The 24,561-nt window shown below is 36.4% G+C and overlaps 4 protein-coding genes across 13 annotated transcripts; 3 read left to right on the plus strand and 1 right to left on the minus strand.

Annotated features, from left to right (window-relative positions):
- The first annotated feature begins 2,256 nt into the window (after positions 1-2,256).
- On the plus strand, positions 2,257-6,683 carry LOC111435167 (fructose-bisphosphate aldolase-lysine N-methyltransferase, chloroplastic-like). 3 transcript variants are annotated; one of them, XM_023072534.1, is made up of 13 exons: positions 2,257-2,788; positions 2,893-2,968; positions 3,338-3,543; positions 3,623-3,709; positions 3,799-3,891; positions 4,086-4,240; positions 4,376-4,460; positions 4,536-4,622; positions 4,697-4,816; positions 5,562-5,663; positions 5,739-5,906; positions 5,996-6,099; positions 6,477-6,683. In XM_023072534.1, exons 1-11 carry the CDS (start codon positions 2,396-2,398, stop codon positions 5,904-5,906), a joined length of 1,572 nt encoding a protein of 523 aa, XP_022928302.1. In that variant the 5' UTR covers positions 2,257-2,395; the 3' UTR covers positions 5,996-6,099; positions 6,477-6,683. The 3 variants fall into 3 exon arrangements, with proteins under 3 accessions (XP_022928302.1, XP_022928301.1, XP_022928303.1); XM_023072533.1 differs by having other exon boundaries at positions 2,258-2,788; positions 5,739-5,911; XM_023072535.1 differs by having other exon boundaries at positions 2,258-2,788; positions 5,739-5,911; positions 6,481-6,683.
- On the plus strand, positions 3,115-21,617 carry LOC111435160 (transcription factor GTE9-like). Of its 7 annotated transcripts, XM_023072524.1 has the most exons (13): positions 3,115-3,118; positions 5,845-5,848; positions 7,803-7,805; positions 9,328-10,193; positions 10,281-10,335; positions 10,425-10,550; positions 10,779-10,846; positions 10,968-11,043; positions 12,401-12,478; positions 12,942-13,051; positions 13,168-13,234; positions 13,333-13,463; positions 13,544-14,097. In XM_023072524.1, exons 4-13 carry the CDS (start codon positions 9,339-9,341, stop codon positions 13,814-13,816), a joined length of 1,839 nt encoding a protein of 612 aa, XP_022928292.1. In that variant the 5' UTR covers positions 3,115-3,118; positions 5,845-5,848; positions 7,803-7,805; positions 9,328-9,338; the 3' UTR covers positions 13,817-14,097. The 7 variants fall into 7 exon arrangements, with proteins under 7 accessions (XP_022928292.1, XP_022928286.1, XP_022928291.1 ...); XM_023072520.1 differs by lacking the exons at positions 3,115-3,118; positions 5,845-5,848; positions 7,803-7,805 and adding exons at positions 8,123-8,487; positions 21,596-21,617 and having other exon boundaries at positions 8,806-10,193; positions 13,544-13,856; XM_023072518.1 differs by lacking the exons at positions 3,115-3,118; positions 5,845-5,848; positions 7,803-7,805 and adding an exon at positions 8,122-8,487 and having other exon boundaries at positions 8,806-10,193.
- On the plus strand, positions 15,990-17,333 carry LOC111435185 (TLC domain-containing protein At5g14285-like). The gene has a single exon (XM_023072557.1). It carries the CDS (start codon positions 16,169-16,171, stop codon positions 16,904-16,906), a length of 738 nt encoding a protein of 245 aa, XP_022928325.1. The 5' UTR covers positions 15,990-16,168; the 3' UTR covers positions 16,907-17,333.
- On the minus strand, positions 18,414-22,542 carry LOC111435173 (lysine histidine transporter 1-like). 2 transcript variants are annotated; one of them, XM_023072541.1, is made up of 8 exons: positions 22,388-22,542; positions 20,993-21,150; positions 19,911-20,294; positions 19,439-19,832; positions 19,230-19,335; positions 19,056-19,147; positions 18,828-18,896; positions 18,414-18,705 (listed from the first exon to the last, which is right to left on the minus strand). In XM_023072541.1, exons 1-8 carry the CDS (start codon positions 22,436-22,438, stop codon positions 18,607-18,609), a joined length of 1,353 nt encoding a protein of 450 aa, XP_022928309.1. In that variant the 5' UTR covers positions 22,439-22,542; the 3' UTR covers positions 18,414-18,606. The 2 variants fall into 2 exon arrangements, with proteins under 2 accessions (XP_022928309.1, XP_022928311.1); XM_023072543.1 differs by lacking the exons at positions 20,993-21,150; positions 22,388-22,542 and adding an exon at positions 20,933-20,957.
- Between the last annotated feature and the right edge of the window lie 2,019 nt (positions 22,543-24,561).

Below are 24,561 nucleotides of genomic sequence, written 5' to 3' on the forward strand. Positions count from 1 at the left end.
CCCACGTCATCCCCCAGAATATTGTCTCCACACTCGCATTCAAAGCGCGTGTAACAGCGTGACGGAGTTTGAATAATTACACTCGGCCGAAAACAGAGGCGCGTGTTCAACACTGTGATACATTGCACGTGGATGGGGAAGACAACGTGGGGTAAGGACTTTTAAAAGTACGTGTCCCTATCACTTCGACTGTTGCGCACCTGTGAACCGTGGGCCCCCTGTTTTGGAACGGCGTCGTTTGTGTGGGTGGTTATTTAAATATATTAAATTATATGTGAAATTACCAATTTACCCCTCTCTAGCATGAACAAATAGATATTTTAGAAATTCGAAAAATATCCAATTTAATTTTGTATTTTATGTTTAACATCTCTAATTATTTGAATATTTAATATATTTTTAAAACTTTTCATTTAAATTATTAAAATATATAATAAAAAGTCAACGTGTTTGACTATCATTTTTTTAATATTTAATTTATATATTTTATGTCATTACGTTATTAAATTTTCATCGAATTTTTTTTTAATTTTTAAAATATTTATGAAATATTAAAGGTAGTACTCGACTTTTAAAATAATAATATTGTTTAAAATATTTTTTAAAATTTAGTTTAGTGTTAAATAGTTTTTTTTTTAATAATAATTTGAATTTTTGTGTATAATTACTATTTTATCCTTACCATGCAGTTATTTCAATTTATAATACATACATTACTCTCCAATTATTTCATAAACATTATTCTAAATAAATATTTGGACATAATAATTGTGTACAGTTCAAATTTATAACATATAGGTCCACTTTCATGGCCTAAGTTTTTGGACACATTATTTATATTATAATTATATATATATATATATATAAATAATATTTTCAATTTAAATTTTTTGAAAAACGACAAATAAAAAATTTACCGTTAAATTAAAGTTATTGTCACTGTTTTTTTTTTACGGTTGATCTATGTTCAAATTGGCAAATTTAAATACACGAATGGGTTATTATTACTGGTCATCCACTTTCACTTTTTGTTTTTAATATGATGCAGTAAATTGATATTAAATTTTTGTCAATATATCGATAATTTCACGTGCTTGTAATTCCGACATAAGCATAGTGATGAATCAGTATTTTTATTAATCATAGAATAGTCGACTGTGTATAGTAAAAATATTATAACGTGCACGTAACATTAATAATAAAAAATGCTACTTATCGAACAATGGTCAAATACTCGTTCTCGTATTTTATTCATAGACATCTGTTCACAATCCACCCTCTCGGAGCCCTAGCGTCTTCAATGACACACTACCCGATGACTAGTTTTGATACCATTTGTAATGGCTAAAGCTCGCTGCTAATAGATATTGTCCGTTTTGACTCGTTACGTATCGTCGTGGGCCTCATAGTTTTAAAGCGTGTCTGTTAGGGAGATTGACATTTGAAGGTCAAATTACAAATTCGTCCAATGTTCGGATAAAATTAGAATTTAGTATTTATAATGTTAGCCGTTAGAATATTGTAGATACGGTTCGATAAAACCTTTCGACCATTAAAGGGTCACAAGCAGATTGATATGTGGTTGTTAGAGATCACTGATGGATTGCGTACGTGAGAAGGATTATCCTATGACACCGTCGCTATAGCTTTTGACGATATAAGGTTTTATCAAATCACGGGAATAAAATTCCATCGAACTTTAGGGTTATGTCGAGCGTGTTTACATGTTATGGTTTGATCAAAGCAGTTTGTAAGACGAACGACGTTGAGCGTGCACGGAAGGTGTTTGACGAAAATGTCTGTGTGTAATTTAAAATGTTAGTACCAATAGATGTTTCGATTAATGTATTCGGTAGGTCTATTCGGTCGGTAACTATATTTGAGTTATTCGGGCCACAAACCCAACTAGCTGAAGATTTCGAATTGGTCTCAGATTGATCCAAAATATTTTTACAACCTAGTCCGTATACACTGTGTTCGTCTTCATACTTCGAGATTTGCAATCAAGCGAACACGTACATACAGCAATGTGCATACCTGAGTTTTCGCATGAGTTGTATTCGGGTAAGAGAACCTCGGCTAAAATCAGACGAAGGAGAAAAGTCGGACAAAAAAATTACTAACCGAACTTAGGTTATTCTCAAAGCTTATGAGGATCGAGATCGTTACGATGCACGGTTCTAAAATTACGACCTAATTTGTTAGTTGTCGGATCGGATTAGAATTCGGAATCCAAATCGAAAGCTCACATCACAAATTTGAGATTTGATTTGAGATTATTGAGAAAGCCAAAGAAAATATCTATCCATCAATTTCTCTCTTCATCTTCCGCTCCGTACACTCATCCACCTCAAACCCTAACAATCCACCAATCTCAAGCTTCCATTTCCCTCCAATGGAGCTCTGTCCTGTACTCGACACTTGTCTTCCTTCCCCTTCACGTTGTTATTCTTCTTCTTCCGCCGTCCACCGCCCCCTTCTTCTTCTTCTTCCCAAAATTTCCGTTTCTGCCCGGCGAATTCCCTCATTTTCGCATTCTTTTCGTCCAATTCGTCGCCGGAATGTTTGTTCTTCTTCGAGCTCTGATACCCTTGTTGCCGGGTCGCGGAAGGAGGATGGGAAGAATGGTGAAGCTGTGACCAAAATGGAAGAGGATGAATTTGGAGATTTGAAGGCTTGGATGCACGAGAATGGACTTCCGCCTTGCAAGGTCGTTCTTGGGGAAAGGGCTTCGCATGATAGGAATCATCAGCCTATACATTATGTGGCTGCGAGTGAAGATCTCGAGGTGAAGTTATGAGGATTTTGTTGGTTTTGGAAGTGTTTTTTATTGTTAATTCGATGAATTTGTTGTGGAGCTTTTTGGGATTGGTCGATTTTTTTTTCTTTCAGGCGGGTGATGTTGCATTTTCAGTGCCGAATTCCTTGGTTGTGACGCTTGAGAGAGTTCTTGGAAATGAGACTGTTGGTATGATTTCTTCTGTCTGTAAATCATTTCATTGACTGTGCTACTTCAAATTCTTGCTACTAATGAGCATGTTCATAATCGATTGCCTGAAACTAGCAAGTGAAATAAAAATATGTTCTATGATCTCTGGTTGTAGCTAGAAGCAGTGCTGTTGTACTCTCTGTTTTTACATTGTTAGATGAAGCATTTCGGCTCGCTTTTCAAGACTTGTGTCATGTTGCTTTCTTGTTCTTGAATATTTATTGCTGAGACCTTCCTAGTCTATTGTTATGGCATGGTTGTGTAGATTTTCTAACGCGAATTTGGGAGCCAGAAGTCAATCTTGATATAATAGTTTTGTATGTAATGGCTGCTTGGATTTTCTTGCAGCCGAATTGTTGACTACCAATAAGTTGTCAGAGTTGGCATGCTTGGCTTTGTATTTGATGTATGAGAAGAAACAAGGAAAGAAGTCTTTCTGGTACCCTTATATCAGAGAGCTCGATCGTCAGCGTGGGAGAGGCCAATTAGCCGTAGAGTCGCCTCTTATATGGTCAGAAGCTGAACTTGATTACCTTTCTGGCAGTCCAACAAAGGTAGCAATATTGATTTTCAACTTATTGTATGCCTCCTTCACCTAATTACTCATTCTGAGTTGGAAACTTTCTGGATCAGAGCGAAGTTCTTGAAAGGGCGGAAGGAATCAAGAAGGAGTATAATGAACTCGATACTGTCTGGTTTATGGCTGGCTCTCTGTTTCAGGTAATGCCCTTGTATAGTTTGGAGAACAATTAGATGAAGAATAATTGCTTTTATTGAGTTTAAGCTGTTTTTAATTTGGAAATTTGCAGCAATACCCATATGATATTCCAACTGAAGCGTTTTCCTTTGAGATTTTCAAACAAGCCTTTGTTGCAGTTCAGTCTTGTGTGGTGCATTTACAGGTAATCGAAACCCGTTTAGTTTCTTTGATCCTCTTCAGTATTGAGTGATTCTTTAAACTAATTTGTTGTTATTATTTATATGATCTAGATTTCTTAACTATCATTGCAATTATCATTACCCTTGATGGTTAATTAGATGAAGTGCTTGTGAGACAAAGATTCAAATTGATTATCTAATGGCTTATTGAATTCAGAAAGTAAGTTTGGCTCGGAGATTTGCTTTGGTGCCTCTTGGCCCTCCACTCTTGGCTTATAGAAGCAATTGCAAGGCAATGTTAACTGCTGTTGATGGCGCTGTGGAACTAGTGGTTGATCGTTCATACAAGGCCGGGGAGTCAATCGCTGTTTGGTAAGTTTATTACATGATTGAAATTACGCGCGACTGTTCACATGATCGCTTATCTGTTAAATGTTTTTGTTTGTGTTGCACATCTTTTAGTTCCTTTAGCAAGATTTTCATTTTTGTTCAAACTCTTGAGAACAGGTGTGGGCCACAACCTAATTCGAAATTACTCCTGAATTATGGTTTTGTCGATGAAGATAATCCCTACGACCGCTTACTAGTTGAGGTAAGGCTTTGTGTTCGATTGCAAGTGATCTTTTGGATGAATGTCTTCTCTTAATGTTCTTATCCGATGTTTCAGGCTGCTTTGAATACTGAAGATCCTCAGTACCAGGATAAAAGAATGGTTGCTCAAAGAAATGGCAGATTATCAGTTCAAACTTTTTATGTATGCATTTAAAATACTGGCAGAAACGAAAGTTTTAAGTTATGGCGTTTCGTGAAATTTTATTTCCGACACAGGTTTACGCTGGAAAGGAGAAAGAAGCTGTCTTAGACATGCTTCCTTATCTTCGGCTTGGCTATGTTACTGATCCTTCAGAAATGCAGTCTGTTATTTCTTCTCAAGGCCCAGTATGTCCAGTAAGTTCTCTCTTGTCCACGTTCATTATTCTCCTTGTTTAAGGATTGGATCTTTAATAGAGCTTGTAAGTTGTTTGTAAACGTTCGTGTAAGACTTTAATATCTAGGTCGATGGTCGTGTTAAGATTTGGATCGTTTGATAAAACCCGAATAGAACTAGAATATCGTAAATGAATACAGTTACTCCCAAATATTTTTGATGTACTTAGATGCTCCTTCTCTTGAGGATTCTTACTCAAACCTAAAGCCCTTAAACAATGGCATACTTTTCTCTCCTCCCACTCACTCAATTTATAATCATCTCTCGATAACGAACTTCTTGACTTGGTTTCTTCGATATTCGTGATCGGGCCAGAATTCCTTAGGCTAATTACTAATATGCCCTTAGTTTCTTATAATTGTATTCCTAACACCATCTTTCTAGAGTTAGATTACATTTTCTTACTTGCCCCCAATATACCATTAGGCCAACCTAGGTGGTGGTTGGCGTACGGTTAGCTACATCTTCCTTGGCTTGTTCGTTCAAGTTCATCTTTTCCATACAAAGGATATGACATATTCCTGATACTAATATTGATTCCTGGATTCAGATGGGTAAAATCCTTAATTATATGACATATTGATTCCCAACACGATCCCTGCCTTATTTTTCACGAGTTTCGATGGGGCGGACAGTTTGTAAAAGTTCTTGTTAACTTGTAAACAATACTTGATGATCCACCTACGGTGAAACCTTTTTTTTTAGGTGAGCCCCTGCATGGAAAGAGCAATGTTGGACCAAATTGCTGATTATTTCAAGAGACGACTGGCAGGCTACCCGACTACCTTGAGCGAAGACGAGTCTCTGGTAATTTTTTGCGTTCTATTTTTTGTTCTGATCGACCTGTAATTCTTCACTTTTGCTTATCCATGGATCGATCAGTTGGCCGATGGTAAATTGAACCCGAAGAAGAGAGTTGCTACCCAGCTTGTTAGAATAGAAAAGAAAATCCTTCATTCATGTTTGCAAGTGGCGATTGATTTCATAGATCAGTTACCAGATCACACAGTCTCTCCATGCCCAGCTCCCTATGCCCCCTTGTTGAGATAAGTAAGGTATACGAACCCGTTCGTGTTTGTTTATGGAATTCAACACTTGTGTTTGCCCTGTTTTCATCGTGTCTTTTCGTTCACTTATAGTTGTAGATAGTTCTTCCAGCAAGTGGTCTCGTGTCTGTTTTACGATACTGCAACACCGAACTGCCACGCAAAATCCTCCATCCCAAGATGAAGCTGAAATTAAGGTCAGTTTGATTTACTCCCATTCATCTACTAAGCTTTTTGAAGCCTCAAAATGATTAACTGGGACGTGGGGCGTCCTTTAACCCACCGACCAATCCCGAACGAAGCTTCATCTATTATCCCCACACGTCTAGCTCCCAGAGATAACAAATGTTTCAAGATAAGTTTTCAACCGGGTTTTAAACTCTAAATGGATCGATGGTTAGTTGAACGATTTCTTCTTCTTATAAACATCAACTTAATCGATCGGTGTATGAATGGATCGATGATTGGTTCGAGCTGGGAAATTCTGAAAATGCCTGCTTGTCTAAACTGTGCTCGCCTTCTCTCTCTCTCGAGCTCGTTTGCTGGGTTTTGATATCATGTTGTTATTTGGCAGGTAGATCTCAAATAAGCTGATCACTACTTAGGATGCTTGTGGTGTTTCAGAGTGACCAGTAATCGAAGATGATTATGGCGGCCATGGATTTCAAGGTACCGAGTAATAAAGCCATATTCATTCCTTCAACTCTCTGACCTCTACGCCATGTAAATAACCAGAATCACTCCATCTTCTTTCAATGCAATTCCCTTCCTTTGCTTGATATCTTCCTCCCATTTTTAGCTGTTTTCGTTGGTACTCGTACTCTTGATCGAATGTGTTCGTCATAGTTTAGCAGAATCCACATGAACAAGCACCAAAGTTTTGGAGATCAAAGTCTAATTTCCTTTTTTTCCTCTAATGGGTATCGTGGGTGGAGTATAGGTTTGTTTTAATTCGTTGAGCTATGCTTAAGTCGGCGACGACAGTGGTGTAATATTATGGATAGATTGAATCATTTTTGTCAACTTATATTTGAAATAAGTTATATTTTATATTTAGAATAGGTAAACAAAATTTTAAAAACCATTGGGTTTCTTCTCAAACGCCATCGTAATCTCAGCTCTCGTTATTTCAACCCATATCTAATGTAGCCCACAGCTCGCCCAAAACCCTACCCAGCTTTCTAGGCCATCCAATCTCCGTCATTCCACTTTAGCTCTCCTCCAACCACCTTGCCCCTGTCCCCGTGGCTTATGGGCAAATTCCATTCCCTCTTGGAAGAAAACTCTCGGCATTGGCGGGTTTTCCACTAAATTCAGGGATTTTGCCCTTTATCTATCCTAGTTCACACCCGGTGAAAAGGAATTTGAAAAAGACAACGGAAAAGGTTGTCCCATCTCTCATCCACAAGCCTATTGTGCGGTTGTCGGATGTCTGTCGATTAAAAAATTCTTAAATTTAGTATTTTGTCTAGAAAATTTCAATATTAACTATTAAAATAGTCCAAAAAAAAACATCATGGAGGTAAATTGCAAATAATTCAAAAAAATATTATTAAACTTTGTTTCAAAAATTTAAAAATGCATAATGAATTTTTTAAATAATAATCCAATGTTTGTAGATAATTTATGAGATGTCAATAGATGAATTTCGTCCATATATTGACGTTTTAAGATTATTTATGTTAATTTAAAAATTTTATCGATATTTTTTAAATATAGTACTAAACGGTAAATGTATTTTTGAAATATTATTAAAATTTTAATTTTTTTTTAAAAAATAAAATATTAACTATTTCATTCAATTTTAATTTTTTTTTAAAAAAATTAAGAATATTTTCAAGAGAAATATAAAATTTAGAGAAATTTTTATTAATTCAATTAAAGAAAGAAGGAAGTTAAGACGGTTGAGGGGACGACATGTCGTTCGATCAGCAATCACGGACTTGGATTTAATATGGAATCCCAATCATATTACGTAAGATGGTTTGAGATCCGTATACAATTTCGCCTTTCATTTACAGTTCCCTCCAATCTTGACCAATCAAATTCCCACCGTCATTTACTTTTCTCACCGACTGGCAAAATTTAAAATAAAATCTCCTCCCAACTGGGATCCACATGCAACGGCTACGATCGCCCGATCCACCCACTGGTGCCTTCAATCTCAACCGTCCATTTCCCTACACCCCGTGGAAAAATCGCGGCCTTTGTGTTTTAGCATAGTAGACTAGAGAGTGAGGGCTTCGCACTTTCTCTCTCTTCTCTCTCTCTCCTCTCTCTCTCTCTCTAGGTTTTCGACGCGCATTCTTTTTTCTTCTTCGATCTTCGATTTCGACTTCGATTGGCGTTGTTTTTCTGCGAGTTTTCTCGGATTTGAGGTTTGGATGTTCTGTTGCATCCTTCATCTGTGTTTCAAGTTCGATTTCAAGTTGTGGGGTTCAGTGACGGGTTCTGATCTACGCTTTTCGATTGGGGTTTTCTCGGGTTTTTAGTTGTTGGAGGGGTGTTCTTGCGATTCAGGCCTGTGCGAGGGGTTTTGTTTCGTGGAGCTGTTGGGATTTACTCGCAAGTTCGTGAAGCGACTGGTAATTCATCTAGGGTTGTGGTCTGCTTTTCAATTTTGGGGTTTGTAGATGGTCAAATCTCGGGGGGTTTTGTTGTACTTGGGTTATTTGCAAAGAAACGAGTATTTGGATTGGATCTAATTGCTCTCTTTTCGTAATTTATACTACTGACTTATAGTTCATTTAAAATACAAAAAAATTGTTCTGATTCGTTCGTACTTTTCCTTATATTGTTATTGTCTTGTGGGTTAATTCGTGAGTTACTGAATGGACGTGTTGGTATTGAGTTCATCGGAGTGGTGATAAATTTTCGCTCTTGGTGCTCTCGAATTTCTCCAGGGTTTGGCCTGAATGAATGATTTGGCGTGATTAATCTATTGCAGAGGTGTATGATTACGTGCTGAATTAGTGACTGTGTTCTTGAAGAAGCAGAATTTATCCAAGGCGCTGCTGAAGCAGGAGGGTGGTTCATATAAATGGATATGAGGACGGAGAAGAATATCAGATACCCGGAAAGATACTATGGCCATAGTTCCTTTCGTACCGGTGAATCAGAGGGTTCTGGAAGCTCGGGAAGAATTGATCCTGAAATTGCTGCTTCAGAAGTTTCTAGTACCCCAATGAGGAGATGTATCAGTTTTAATTCTGAAAGTTGTGAAGGTTTGCGAGTTCCCACTCGAGTTCTTCCGTTGACAAACCTATTGCAGTCTGAGAGGAAGGACTTGATTTATAGATTGAGAAAAGAACTTGAACAGATTCAGACCCTCGGAAAGAGAGTAGAATTGCTTAGAACGAATAGTTTTACAGTATCGTCTTCGAGTGATATTCTTAGCTGTAGCAATGGACGCGATGGGCCATCAGCTGAGTACATTATGAATACCTCAAATTTGACTTCTGGGAAACAAAAGAAATCTAATGTTCCAAGCCAGAAGAAAGGGCAAGGAAGCAGACAGGTTGCTTCAGGTAGAGCTGAGTCTACCGTGCAAGCGTCTGTTTCCAACATCACAAATGCTACTTCAGCAGCTTTGATGAAACAATGTGAACAACTTTTGAAAAGGTTAATGTCGCACCAGTATGCCTGGGTATTCAACACGCCTGTTGATGCAGTGAAGTTAAATCTCCCTGATTATTTCACGGTTATTAAGCATCCAATGGATCTGGGAACCGTGAAGTCCAAGTTATCTTCTGGAGCGTACGCAAGTCCACTCGATTTTCTTGCTGATGTGAAGCTTACTTTCTCCAATGCAATGACTTACAACCCCCCTGGAAATGACGTGCATATTATGGCTGATGTTCTCAATTCATATTTTGATATGAGATGGAAGGCTATTGAGAAGAAACTGCCCAAAACTGATGGTCATGCATTGCCATCTAAATCTAGACCTCGGGAAGCTGTTGAGACTGTTAAGCACACGCCTCAAAAAAAGATGAAAGTTGCTTCTAGGCCCCAAGAAGTTACACCCATACCCACCAAGCGTGTGATGACAGATGAAGAAAAGCTAAATCTGGGGAGAGAGCTGGAGTCGCTGTTAGGAGAATTGCCCATGCATATAATTGACTTCTTGAGAGAGTATAGCTCTGGTGGAAGGGAATCCGGAGAAGAAGATTTTGAGGTTAACATTGATGATCTCAGTGATGATACACTTTTCAAATTGCGGAAGCTTCTAGATGATCATTTTCAGGAAAAACAAAAGAATAATGCCGGTGCTGAACCTTGTGTGATTGAGGTATTAATACCGATTCGACGATTGTGTTCTATTTTACACTTCGTGTGTATTTGACTGCTTCTGTATTAAATAATTTATTACTTTCAGTTGCAGATGCTGAATGACTCCGGAGTAAGCAACTCATCAATGCAACCATCTAAAGGTCTTAGGCCTTCCTTGATTTCACTAAGCATCTATCGAGTCGATTTTCCTATAGCTCTTTACTCTATTTTCTTCTTATTGCAATATTAGGGAGTGGGCCAATTGATGAGTATATGAATGTTGGTGGGCATGAAGCTCCGGTTTCAAGCTGTGCTCCTTTAGAGATAGAGAAAGGTGCTGCTGACAGCAAATGCACGATCTCAAGAAATTCAAAGGGTTAGTCAAGTTTTCCTTTTCTGTGTTCTGTGGTATTCTCTGTTGTGGTATTCTGTCTTTGCCATTTTGCGAGATCAAGATCTTTTAGCATTATACCTACTTATTGTAGTTATTGAAAGCACTTGAGGAGTCTCGTAATATATGTATTATAGCTAATAGATCCGTATGTTGGATGGGTTGATAAATGAGTGGAATGTCATCGTTAATGTGCGACCTTTGTGTTTGCAGATTCGGATATTTCTAGTTATGAAAACGATTCTGAGTGTGACAAAGCTTCAATTCGAGTGCACGAACAGGTGTTTTATTGATTAATAATTTGTTATCAAATGGGTGGCGTCTGGTCAATATGAATACTTGCTTTGTTGTTATTGTTTAATGGATGTCAGAGGTTGTTGATTTCTTGTTTTGGACTATCAGCAGGTTCCAGAAACCATTGGCTCCGAAGGTCCTATGATTGAAGCTACTACTTCGGATGGACCTCTTGAAAGGAATCGTGGGTGTTCTTATCCTTCTTTGTCATTCGTTTTAAGAAATTGGATTATGCTATAACTTTTTTTTATCTTCATGAAATAGATAACTCTGTGCTGGCTGGACAACTATTAAATATGAGCTTTTAGTTTTTTTTTGTGGATATGGGCACGTTGAGATGTCATTTTCAAAAAATCTAGGATAACCATATGAACTAGGCACTTTATTTATTAGACATTTAAAAAAGTTTCATGTACACTTCTAATCTTTGAAATTTAATGTCTCTAAACTTTAGACTGTACTGGTTTGTCTGTGCTTTTTCTTTCAATTTTGTAATTGCTTAGTTCCTAGCTTTAGCATGTAACAATTTAATCCAACATTTGTAACAATTTGAAATTTCTATCCGAAAAATATGTTCTTAAGATTTAATGAGATTATTTACATATGTTGATCGATAAATTAATTAGGGGCTGATTGTATGTATATTTTACAAACACTAAGTCCTTTTTCTTGTATATATTACAAACACCATGTCCTTTTTCTTGTATATATTACAAACACCAAGTCCTTTTTCTTGTATATATTACAAACACCAAGTCCTTTTTCTTGTATATATTAAACTTTTGGGGCTGATTGTATGTATATATTAAATTGATTAGGGGCTGATTGTATGTATATATTAAACTTTTGGGACTGAGCCATAAATAGTCTGTTGAAGCACTGCCAATGCATATATGTTTATATATTGTGTTTTTCAAGGAATGTGAAATTGCTCCATTGTAACATTGTCAAAACCTATTTAGATCTCAATGGTGGCGAATCTTAAAATAATTCATTTTTCTTGACATTCATAGATTGTTTATTTTCTATTATAATGAACATTACTACTGATTGAAAAATTGGTAAGCATGCTCGAGTGTTTTCATGTATATCATTGTTTTGATTTTTCAAGCACACGTACTTTACTTTTGGTGATATACTTGTGTTAGATGCATGTTAAACTCTAGCTGAACCAATTGAGTTGGTGTTTGAGTGTGACACTTATTGGGGTGCATGTCAAACACTTTTCATGCACATTAAACATGTGTTTAAATGGTCAGGATATCTTAGAATGTGATGTACATATAAATATTATTGATAACTTCCTCAGATGTTAATTAATACCCTAGATGTAAAAAGAAGAAAACTGCCATGACTGTGCCTCATTTATGTTGTGTATTTTTTTTTTATAATTTAAATCATAATAGTTGTGTTTAAGTAGTTCCTTAATTTTCTTGGCACCATTCTGAGTTTTTGTTTTATATTGTTATTGGGCATGATAATGGATGTTGAATTTGAAGCATTTGCTTTTGTCACTCATGCTATTTAACAACTTCCCACAGAATTTGAAGGTGGCTACGAACAACTTGAGCAAACTTCAGGCAAGCCTAGTTCTACCGAGTCAGATTGCAATCAGGATGGTGAGTTTTAAGTGTGTGTTTGGAGTTGTTCTTTATAAAAAAGAAAAAACGAAGGCTTTTAAATGAAATTACTTTTTCCTTAATCACTTTCATATGAATCACTAATTTAGAATGTGTTAAGTTTTTAAGTGATCTTATATGACTCAAAACACTTTTAAAAAATTACGACAAACCAGATTGATGAGAGAACTTCTTTGGAAGAAACACTTGGAGGTGATCATAAGCAAGTGACTTTTATAATAACAAAAAACATATTTATGACTAGTAGAATCTTTTTTGAGTGTAGGCAACCAAACAAATTTGTTCTTGAATGTTCTTTCAAAAAAATGTAAACAATGCGTTATTGAAAGTGTTTTAAGAAAAAGTGCCTAAACTTAAAGGCATGTCTAGCTCACTGTAAGAGTGAGAATTTGTACCCCTCTTATGTGTGCATTCCAGTTAATTCATTTAATGAATATTGCAGGTAACTACTCTGATAAGCGTGTCTCTCCTGAGAGGCTTTACCGGGCTGCTCTTCTGAAGAACCGATTTGCCGACACAATTTTAAGAGCTAAAGAAAAGACGATGACACAGGTTGGTTCAATACACGGCGTACTTGTTTAGCATCGAACTACTTTTAATGGATTTTGCAATGAGAGATTGCAAGTTTTGATCTGGATGGTGTGCATTTTAATCTGGGCCGAGATCAGGGTGACAAGGGCGATCCCGAGAAGTTGCGACGGGAGAGGGAGGAACTGGAACTGGAGCAGAGGAAAGGTAGTTTGGAATGACTTGTGAACTTCATCTGGCTTTGTTCTTGTGGTTTATGATGTATTCCCGCTTGTGTTTTAACAAATTCTGTACATGAAATGTAGAAAAAGCACGACTGCAAGCAGAAGCCAAGGCTGCACAAGATGCACAAAGAAGAGCTGAAGCAGAAGCTGCAGCCGAAGCTAAACGAAAGAGGGAGCTCGACAGAGAAGCAGCACGACAGGCGTTGCTGCAGGTAAATTACAATCGATCTAAGCGCCAGATTAATCACCCAGAACTCCATAGTTTTTGCTCATTCACTTAAATACAATGCAGATAGAGAAAACTGTTATAATAGATGAGAACTCCCAATTACTGGAAGACTGGGAGATGCTCAAAGCTGCTCCAACCGAGCAGTTACCAAGCTCGGTTGACGAGACAAGCCCTGACCACTCACAAGACGGTCTGGGTAGTTTCAAATTTGTAGGGAGCAATCCATTGGAACAACTGGGTTTGTTCATAAAAGCAGACGAAGAGGACGAGGAGATCGAGCCGAATTACATATCTTCGAACGCTATAAAAGATGTAGAAGAAGGTGAAATCGATTAGGGAGTGTGTGATGTTGGGAACTCGTGATAGAACTGATGATCATTTCCTCATGATGATCATTGATTATATTTATATTTTAGGAAGAAGTTAGGATAGAAGTGGGCAGTGGTGTTCCTGATTGATTTGGTTACAGAATAGAAGCCATCATTTAGAAAGTGCTTCTGATTTGGTTTGGAAATGAGCAGTGTTCTTTATCTGTATTGTGTGTTGTACATTGAGATAACTTCAAAACATACACATATGGGTCTGTGAATGAAAACAGGACTTAGTTTTAGCACCAACTTTTCTCCTAATTCTCTAGGGGTTTTCTTTTTGTGTTCCTCCTACCAATTTCGGTTCGTGTCATATTGTTCGGAACAAGTTGAAATTGTCTTTTATGGTTTTCGAAGTTTCTAACGTTCAAGACTTTTTTATTCGTAAAATCATCTTCATGGTGAATTATACTAGATGTCTAGATTTACGATGCTGCTCTAAGATTCAAATGTATGGACTTTTATGATTATCGATCGTATTATCAGTCATAGAATTGCTCTGTGTAGTAGTCATGCTCGTCTTAGGGAGTATTGTTTTCAATCTCCCTCAATCTTGCATTTCAAACCCTCTTTCAAGATCTCTATGCCCCCGTTTTTAAAAACCTTCTTCTCGAATCAAAGGTACAGGCTTGAGTGTACGTTTTTGGGGTTATAACGTTTTTGAGGTTATAAGTAATGTGAATACAAATTGGCTTGACTCACTTGAGAAGAGGGCCACACAATCGGAAAGTCTGTGATTGTGACACTCTTGCTCTTCTTTCTCTCTCAATTTAGGAAGACGAAAATTGCTGGTTGAGTTGGTCCAACCAAGAAAGGTATGGGAGTCTTTAGGTATTGATTAGGCTGAGTTAGGTAAAAACGGGCTACGGTTCATTTGGGTATTTATTTTAAAGTTTTTTTTTTCTTAAAAAATTTTTTTGGATTGATATTATTGAATGCATATGGTTAGAAACATAAGTTGATGCGAAAGGTGACCTACCATTGCCTACCTATATTTACCTATATTTATACATGAAAATTAAATATAATTATTATAATTTATTGTTATTCTATAATGAAGTATATAACCTACCACTTTTACATTATTTGATCATCCAATTCCAACCATTTCCTTCCAACTTTTTTTTCTTCTAAATTTGATTATCGAACTTTTACCGGAATGACTTCTAGACGTCATATAAATTTTAAGGCTAAATCTATATAGTGTCGGTACTTTTTTCATTTTTTAAAAAGTAAAATAGTGGTACTTGAAATTAGGGGTGTACACTCAATTCGGTAACTCAAGAACCCAACCTGAGCTATAAGAGTTTGGATGGTTTAAATAGGATTTTAGGTTGGATTGGATTTTTTTAAATTTATTTTTTTATAGACTTGATTCGGTTCGGATTGGGTATGGGTTCAGTAGGCAAGGAACCAGGTCAACCCGAACTAACCCAATTATATATATATAAAAGCAAAAGTGATTCTTGTCTCGCTTCACGTTCAACTCTCGTGTTCACATTTGTCGCCTTCTAATTGCTCACTTTCAGCCTAGTGCTTCAACGCCAAATCTCTTATTCTAAACAACTCAAATCCAACTCGAAACTAAAAGGTTAGGTTGTGAATCAATTTCGGGATGGGTTGGACTACCGATCCAACCAACCCATATTTAGGTTAAGTAATTTACGCCTTTTTTTATTAATTAAAATTGTGATTTTTTAAGTTCATCCGGCTAAGATTGTTCCAAAAAAATAAAAATAAAATAAAATATTAATATACATATATATATTTTTTTATTATTTACTCTAAAAGTAATTTTTAAAATATATATTAAAATCTAGTTTCAAATAAATAAATATTTTACCTATATATATTTATAGTTATTCTAAAATAAAATAAATAATTGGATCAAACCCCAACCAATCTAATCTAATTAAAATATTATACGATTTAATATAAAAAATATCTCGACACGGTACTAATAGGACAAAATTTTATGAAAATTTTCATATAAGGACGGAGACGAGAAAATCATCCACATCGTTCATCCCTTTCTCTCAGTAGTTGCCATTTATGACGATAGAAAAATCTTAATTATATTTTAAAATTAGAGAAAAATAGAATAATAAATTTCAAATATAAAATTATTACAAAGTTTTTGAAGATTCTGCAGAAAAAAGAAAAAAAAAAAAAAAGTTCGATCATTGTTTATTTATTGGGTTTCAATCTTTTCAATCCGAAAAACCCATCTCGCTTTTCGGTTTGATTCTCTCCAAAAATCCATTCCCTCCCTTTTCTCCGCGTTCAAATTTTCCGATCACCGGCCGATCACCGGGTTTCGATGGAAACCCATCTCAATCCTCTTCCGTTCTTCTTCTCCATCTTCTTCACGATCTATATCATTGCTTATTTCTTTCTGTTTCGTAATTGGAGCCCTAAGATCCGGCCGGAAGCTTCGAGTTGCGCGATTTCCTTTGCACATGGAACCCCGGCCGTGTTCTTAGCTTCCGGTGCTATTTTCGCCGACGCCGGTCGTGGTTTCGCTTCACCGAACACCGATCTTCAAAACTCTGTTCTCGATTACAGCATCGCTTACTTTCTCATGGATCTATTGCACTATCTCGTCTTCTTCCCTGCGGATGTGCTGTTCATCGCTCATCATTTGGTTACTCTCTTCGTGTTCTTCACTTGCCGATATGTTGTCTCCCATGGCGCTTATGCGATTCTTGTTCTTCTGATTCTCGCTGAGATCACCAGCTTTTGTCAGAACGCTTGGACGCTTGCTAGAGCGAGAAGAGGCGATGTTGAGTTTGCAGGTAGGGTTTGCGATCTTCTATCTCCTCCATTTTATGTGCTGTATTCGATTGTTAGAGGGTTTTTTGGGCCGTATTTTCTGTACAAGATGGGGGAGTTCTACGTTAATGGTGGAGCTGAGAGTGTGATTCCTAAATGGCTTTGGATTTCTTGGATTTTTGTTGTGGCGACGGCCATTTCTGTGAGTATTATGTGGATTATGAATCTGTGGATTGAGCTTTACAGAGAAAGAATGAGCAAGGTGGAGAAGAAGAAGGGGAGGTAGGAGGACGGAAGGAAGGAAGCCATTATTGGAGCTTGTTCAAAAGCTCTGTCTCTGGTTTGGTCTGCAACAATGGAGGGGAGAGGCTTTCTGTGGGGATTGTTTAAACCCACATAGGAGGAAGAAGACGAAGAAGAAGAAGAAGAAGAAGGTTGCCATTGGGATTCATCTTCTATTCAGTGATGATTCAGAGAAGGAAAAAGGGTATCAAGATTTCTCCATGGAAGAGAGTTCTGTGGTCAGTAACTTTCTGTTTTGATCTCTTATATGGAATTATGATGCTCTGTTCTTCTTGTTCTTGTTCTTGTTGTTCTTCTTCTTCTTCAATGAGTAATTTATTGTTCTTTTTCATGTGGTATATATATAAATATGTTGTGAATTCCTGTGTGTTATGTTTTTAGTATGATCTGAGTTACAGAAATTTGGCTAATAACTTATAGATTATGACTGTTCTTGTGAGCTATATGCAAGTAGGGAAGATAATGCTCTATAAAATGACGAAATGAATGGAGGATTTTGTGGACTGGTTGGAGTTTTTGTTGCCTTTTAACTATCTATGATTGTGTACGGCAAACTCACCGTGAGCGAGTTTTCTTTCAAAGTTTTAAAACGCGTCTAATAGAGAGAGGTTTCCACACCCTTACAAGGAATGTTTCGTTTCCCACTCCTATAGTTGGGGATCTCACAATCCACCTCTTTGGAGGCCAGCGTCCTTGTTGGCATACTGCTCGGTATCTAGGTCTGATACCATTTGTAACAACCCAAGCCCACCGCAAGTAGATATTGTCCTTTTTGGGCTAGCTAAGCCTCAAGGTTTTCAAACGCGTCACTAGGGAAAATAGACGGGGGATCTCACAATCCACCTCTTTGGGGGCCAACGTCCTTGTTGGCATATTGCTCGGTGTTGGGTTTGATACAATTTAACAGCTCGAGCTCACTGTTGGTAGATATTGTCTTTTTTGAGCTTTTTCTTCTAGGTTTTGAAACGTGTCCCCTAAGGAGAGGTTTCCACACCCTTGTAAGAAATGCTTAGTTTCGCTCCAACAAATGTGAGATCTCACAATCCACCTATTTAGGATCCCAACGTCCTCGCTGGCACACTGCCTAGTGTCTGGCTCTGATACCATTTGTAATAGCCCATGGCTACTATGGACAGATATTGTCCTCTTTGAGTTTTCCCTTATGGGTTTCCTCAATGTATCACTAAGGAGAGGTTTCCACACCCTTATAAGGAATGTTTTGTTCTCCACTCTAACATATATGGGATCTCATAATCCGCCCCACTGGGAGCTCAGCTTCCTGCTGACACACTGCCTGGTGTCTGACTTTGATATCATTTGTAATAGCCGAAGCTTAGATATTGTCCTTTTGGGCTTTCCCTTCTGGACCTCCCCTCAAGGTTACGTGTTTACTAGGAAGAGGTCTCCACGCCCTTATAAGAACGTTTCGTTCCCCTTGTCCAACTGATATGGGATCTCAAAGTAAATTGAAGCAATACCGTTCCATTCATAGTTTGACAATGTAACTAGCATTGAAATTACTATATTTACAAAGATACTGAACAAGGGATTAGACACAGTAAATCCCTCTCTAAGATAGTTTGGACTCTAGGATTCTATTTATCTTTATAATTCAACATACCTATGGATACTATTGTCATATGCTTCTTTTGAGTTCCTGCTTCACTTTGAAGCTGTCGTAATTTATGAGAAGAATTCGTAGTTCTTGGATTGAAGTATGATATTTCTGAGTCCTCCGATAGGCGTTGTGACCATTATAACCACTCCAAGTACGATGCATATCTGAAATCGACGAAGAGAAGAAAATATTAGCATCACTGCTAACAGATATTGTCCTCTTTGGGCTTTTCCTTCCGAGCTACCCTCAAAGTTTTAAAACAAGCATCGTGCGAGGAGAGCATTACCCAATTAGTCCACCAAGAGAATTCAAACATTTTGGGTTTGTAAAGGGAAAGCCACATGACACAGGGTAGCTGAGAAAGCAAAATGAAACGAGAAGTATCGGTAAGCAAGCATCGTAATTTCTTCACGAAAAATCTTTAGACAGTTTCGTTTTCGGGTTCGAGAACTGAGATACTCCACAAGAATGAGAAACAGGAAGAAAGATGACCAAAAGTAAAAAGTTGGCTTACGAAATATGTTGTTGGGGCAAAGGCAAATCCTCCGAAGAATCCAAGTAGACCACCAAAGAAAGGGAAGCAAATGCCAATGAACATTGTGATTGCTGCAGTAAATCATAGGATAAAACCCAGTTAGTTAAGTTTAGTATTGTTTGAAATGGCAGGCATGATTTGAAGCTTACTAACCGACATATACGTTCCGAGCTATGAATCGGAGCGTAAAACTAGGCTTGAAATGCATTTTCTTCACCAATACAGTTTCTATCATGTCAAACACTGGCATTGCATATATCTGCAGTCACACAAACAAGTATGTTTTGTTTAATTACACCGAACAGCTAGCCGTTCATTCAAACTGCAGATACGAAGATTCGACATCGATCGAAGAAGTTTACCTGGTAACCTCCTATAACATGGATCACAACAAGCATGTTAGCAATTGCAATAAGCCATGTAGGTTTCTCTAGTGACATCAAAATGTTTTCTTTCATAGAATTTCCAAACATCCAGTATCCAATAAAAGCAACAGGGAAGTAGCACAGGGCAACAACGATATAAGCGACAACGACTCCTTTCCACATCGGTCCTTTCGAGGGCTTCTCCGGTGTAGATGCGATTGTTGCCTGTATCTCGAGTACCACGTTATGCCCTGCATAAGCAAAAGCCACATCTCCCAGACCATTTAAGAAGTTAAAAGCTATCCCTGATGTAGTACTAGCTTCGTATCCATAGTCCACATCTGGCTGAACACCCTTTGTGGCGGAGGCTGTCCAAGCAATCGTCGAGTAACTGCGAATCAATCAAGGTACTCAAGGTCAATTTCTGCTATAACTTCGTAAACTTGAGAGTTTTGGGAGAGCATCATACGCCAAGGACATAACAGCTGCAGTCAAAGAGATACCAGAGAGGGAGTTGAAGTTGGGGAGGTGGGCGAGTACAAAGTGAACTGAAGCGAAGATCATGATAAAGTAAGATAATTTGATACTCTTGCAGCTCGGGCAAACAAGGTCGTGAAACTTTTTCAGCGATTGCCCTCCAGTCACCATATAAATTATGTTGGTACCAACTTCAACAATGAGTTGTTGAGGCACCACAATGTAAAGGCCTAATTTCTCTCCAAACGCATGTTGACCGAGTTCATGGTATCTATCAAATCTCTTCCCAGGAACCATTTCATGCATTTGCACCATTTGCCATAATGTGTATAAAGTGATGATCCATGACAATACCATGACAACCACACCAGGACCCCTGCAAATGATTGGATTAATCAATGCCGATCGAAGAGGTCAAATTAGCTCACACTCGAGTCCAATACGACATGACAATGTTGAGTTTAATAAACTTTTAATATCAATATCTAAATTGAACGATGGTTGGTTGATGGTCACTATAGTTTAAACCGATTCTCAAAATTCTTTTACTTTTCTGCTTCGACGACTACTAATGTGAGATCCTACATCGGGTAGGGAGGAAATCAAAACATTTTCCATAAGGGTTTGGAAACATTTTTCTAGCAGACGCGTTTTAAAAACCTTGAGGGGAAGCTCGAAGGAGAAAGCCCAAGGAGAATAATATCTACTAGCGGTAGGCTTGGACTGTCATAAATGGTATTAGAGCCAAATACTAGATGATGTGCCAGCGAGGAGACTGAGCCTCGAAGGAGGGTGGACACGAGGCGGTGTGCCAACAAGGACGCTAGATCTTAAAGGAGGTGGATGATTGGAGAAGGGAACGAGTGCGAGCGAGGAAGCTGGATCTTGAAACATTCTTTATAAGAATGATGAAACCTCTCTCTGACATACAACTAAGGGTATTACAGTGAGTTTGGGGTCCATTCAAAAGAGAAAGCCCAAAGAGGAGGAAAATCAGTGAGTTTGGGCTCTTACAACTAAGGGTAGTTAAAGTTTCACCAAGTTCTATCTACCATCCGAGTTTGAGCTTACTACCATCCAAGGCTTGCCATTGCAGACGGAAGACTAAGGACGCCAGCACCAACCATGGCAGCCACATTGTGAAAGGCAGAATACCACCATTTTGCATTCCTTGAAGAAGAAATTGGAAGCCAATCATCTATTGCCTTGTGTTCCTTTGTTTTATTGGTGCCCTATCAATCAGCCAAAAGATAGATATCATTTCAATGGCAAGCCAAATAAAGAGCGAGCAAGCAATCAGTAACAGAATGATGTATAAAGTAAAAATATTATAATCTTGGAAGTCTAAGGTTGATTAGAATATTCCAATCTCAAAATCAGTCTCAAGATTAAAGTAATGTTTAAAAGGTTCTTCATTATGTTTCATGATCCAAATTTCACACATCACCCTAAAATCTTTCTGGGAATTGGACCCACAGACCATATGGCAAAGTCTAGTGCTGATATGTGGACACCCACTGATATTTTCTTTTTCCTTTTGTGGTCTCAAACTACAAGTCATATTCACCATCATCATATTAAACTCAACTAATCTCCTAACATGAAATCACACCACAAAAGGCAACCTGTTTTGTTCAAGTTGTGCAGTAAAAAATTTAGAACTAAACAAGGACAAGCCATCAAGGCTATGAATAGAAACATTAAATTACCAAAGCCAACAAGTAGGTTTTAGCTATTCAAGTGGATGATTATGGATGATTGGTAAACGCAATAAATTTATGACACAATAAAAAAAATGAACATGTCAATAATTCAACCCTAACTCTAACGGGTTAAAACATATATCCTTAACCAACAAATTCGAGAGGCTGAAGGAGGTATTATTTAAGAGATTTAAATCTCCCCTCCAAAAAATAAATGTATAATAGAGTAGGAAAGGTGTTAAGTCAAGTCTATTGGAGCATGAAGATTGATATTCAAAAAAGGTCCTTCAACTAAAGCGTAGCTTAACTAGTTAAAACATTTATCTTCGATCATTAAGTCGAAAGTGTTGTTTAAGAGATTCAAATTCTCACCGCTACATATTGTTGAACTAAAAAAAATGATTAAATGATTGAAGTATGTCAGTTTGAACGCAGCAATTCAAAAGATTATACACTTCATCTAACAAGAAAAATAAAATAAATAGGTATAGTTTTCTAAAACTGACTAGTTCATTGAAACAAGAAGATTGAAATTCAAAATGGACTAACGAAATCAAAATCAAAAGAAGAAGAAAAACAGATTGATTCATAAATGAGCTATAGAATCATGAAATCTCCCCCTAAAATAAACCACGATTCTAACGATTTGAGTTCAGTTCAGTCCAACACATCGACAACAACAAAATTCCAAAAGGAAAATCAATCTGTTTCGATTATCGATTGAAACAGAAAAAAAGGGAAGAACAAAGCGAAAGAGAGAACAAACATCGTCGTTGCCACCATTAATGCTTGTTCTTGGAGGACCTTCAGTTCCCATGAATGGCTGAAAACCTAGAAGTTACAGAAGAAATTGCAGAGAAAAAAGAGAGAAGTAAACAAAAAAATTTGCAGAAGCTTTTAACGATGCAACTCATAGAAATGAAAGTGGGGGAGCTCTGTATTTATACCAGGAAGAAGGCTGCAAATTTGGAAAATTTTTAAATTTTATATTTAAAATTTTTAAAAATTAATGAATTTTTTTTTATATAAAATTAAAATTTATATTATATTTGTTAATTTTATAAACTTTTAATAGATTTAGACAATATATATATATATAATAATAATAATAATAAACCAATAATTTATGGAACACAAAATTGAAAATTTTAAAAATAAATTAAACAATTTTATAATTTATAAATAAATAAAATATAAAATTTTGATGTCCGTATCTATTTAGTACCTAAATTTTAAAAAATATCTCACAAATTTTCGAACGGTTAATCTTCTTTCGACATAAATATTGAAAACTGTACGATGCTTAACGAGTCAAAGCGAACAATAACTGCTAGCCTATGTCGAATACGCCAGCATTCTATTAAATAAAAAATTACCGACGGTATTTGAAATAATTAAAAATATAAATATCTATTACACTTTTTTTTCCGTGCTCGACTAAATGATACAAATATGAAAATTAAAAAAATTTAAACTATATAAATATAAATAAGAGCCGTCATTTTCATATTTAGATTTTTATTTTGATGGTCGGTTTCAGTTTTACTCGATAGATAAGACACTAAAGTAAATTTGATTCTCGAGAATATTTTATTAATAGTTTAAAGCAACTAATTTATTGAATTTTTTTTCCTTCAATTTTTTAGTCCAACATTTTAGCAGCCACGAGAGTTTATGCTCAAAGTGGACAATATCATACCATTATAGAGAGTTGTGTTCATCTAACATGGTATCAGAGCCAGACACCGGACTATGTGCTAGTAAGGAGGCTGTTCCCCAAAGGGGTAGACATGAGACAGTGTGCTAGTAAGGACGTTGGGCCCCGAAGAGGGTGGATTGTGATGTCGCACATTGGTTGGGGAGGAGAACAAAACACCCTTTATAAAATCATGAAAACTGCCATTTACCATATTTTTAGATTTTTTAATTAAATTATTATATATTATTTAAAATAGAAAATAACATAAGCAATAAAATTTATAAGAGGAATAAATTCTTTTGGTGAGAAAAATAAAAAGTAATTCTTTTTCTTTTTGGAAAGTAAAAAATAATAAATGACAAATTTTTAAGATTAATGTTTATAAATATATTTTCATCGTTTTTTTTTCCCTATTTTTAAAAAAAATTAAAAATAAATTAGAGCCTTAATAATTATAAATAATTTTTAGAATTTAAATTATAAAAAGTTATTTTTGAAAATTTATAAGCATTCATTTGTTTAATACTTATTATAAAACATTTAATTTATGCTTAAAAAAATATTTTCTTTATTTATATATATTTTCCGACCTTACTAAATTATTTGGGAGGTTGTCGTTCTTATATAGTTAGGATCTGATTCTAATTTTAAAAGATCACGTAAACTCGTTGAATAGAAAATGCATCGAATATTATTTTAAATGATAAGACATGCACGATAAATCGAGCATAGCTTAATGAATAAGATATCAATTATTATTTGAAAAAAATTGACGTGTATTGTACCGTTCAAGTTAGCTTATCTCGAGTTAAGAGACCTAAGAATTTGGAGACGTTGAAAATGTGTAATTTTGTTTTGTGTTCGAAAAGTAAAATAAGATTATTTGAAAATTTAATGCAACGATGAAATTAGATGTAATTTTATCATTGTTTAATATTATTTTTTATTGAGCTGAAGTGTTTTTGCTTTTTGTATGATCGATTTTGGTTGATTTGATTCTCAAGGGGTTTTAGGTTATTTATGAAAATTAAATTTTTTAGGTAAAATATACTCAAATTCTTAATCTCCTTTTTAAGTTCTTAATTTTGATTATAATCTTTTTGAATTTATGATTTTACCCTTAAAAATGTTAAAAGTTTTCATCGACGTCGTGTTCATATGACCCAATAACTCGATCAACTCGAACTATCCATCTCAATTCAAGTTGGTTTTCGGGTTGACATTTCCCCCCCCCCCCCCCC

This window comes from Cucurbita moschata, unplaced genomic scaffold, assembly GCF_002738365.1.
Source record: "Cucurbita moschata cultivar Rifu unplaced genomic scaffold, Cmos_1.0 Cmo_Scf00048, whole genome shotgun sequence".
NCBI lineage: Eukaryota > Viridiplantae > Streptophyta > Magnoliopsida > Cucurbitales > Cucurbitaceae > Cucurbita > Cucurbita moschata.

Coding starts and splice junctions, on each gene's coding strand:
- LOC111435167 (XM_023072534.1), top strand. CDS start 2,396: ATGGAGCTCTGTCCTGTACTCGACACTTGTCTTCCTTCCCCTTCACGT. Junction 2,789..2,892: donor CTGCGAGTGAAGATCTCGAG/GTGAAGTTATGA, acceptor TTTTTCTTTCAG/GCGGGTGATGTTGCATTTTC. Junction 4,241..4,375: donor GGGGAGTCAATCGCTGTTTG/GTAAGTTTATTA, acceptor TCTTGAGAACAG/GTGTGGGCCACAACCTAATT.
- LOC111435160 (XM_023072518.1), top strand. CDS start 8,943: ATGGATATGAGGACGGAGAAGAATATCAGATACCCGGAAAGATACTAT. Junction 13,235..13,332: donor GGAACTGGAGCAGAGGAAAG/GTAGTTTGGAAT, acceptor CATGAAATGTAG/AAAAAGCACGACTGCAAGCA. Junction 13,464..13,543: donor CACGACAGGCGTTGCTGCAG/GTAAATTACAAT, acceptor AATACAATGCAG/ATAGAGAAAACTGTTATAAT.
- LOC111435185 (XM_023072557.1), top strand. CDS start 16,169: ATGGAAACCCATCTCAATCCTCTTCCGTTCTTCTTCTCCATCTTCTTC.
- LOC111435173 (XM_023072541.1), bottom strand. CDS start 22,438: ATGGGAACTGAAGGTCCTCCAAGAACAAGCATTAATGGTGGCAACGAC. Junction 21,151..22,387: donor TTAATGGTGGCAACGACGAT/GTTTGTTCTCTC, acceptor GCTGATTGATAG/GGCACCAATAAAACAAAGGA. Junction 20,295..20,992: donor GCAATGGCAAGCCTTGGATG/GTAGTAAGCTCA, acceptor AATCATTTGCAG/GGGTCCTGGTGTGGTTGTCA.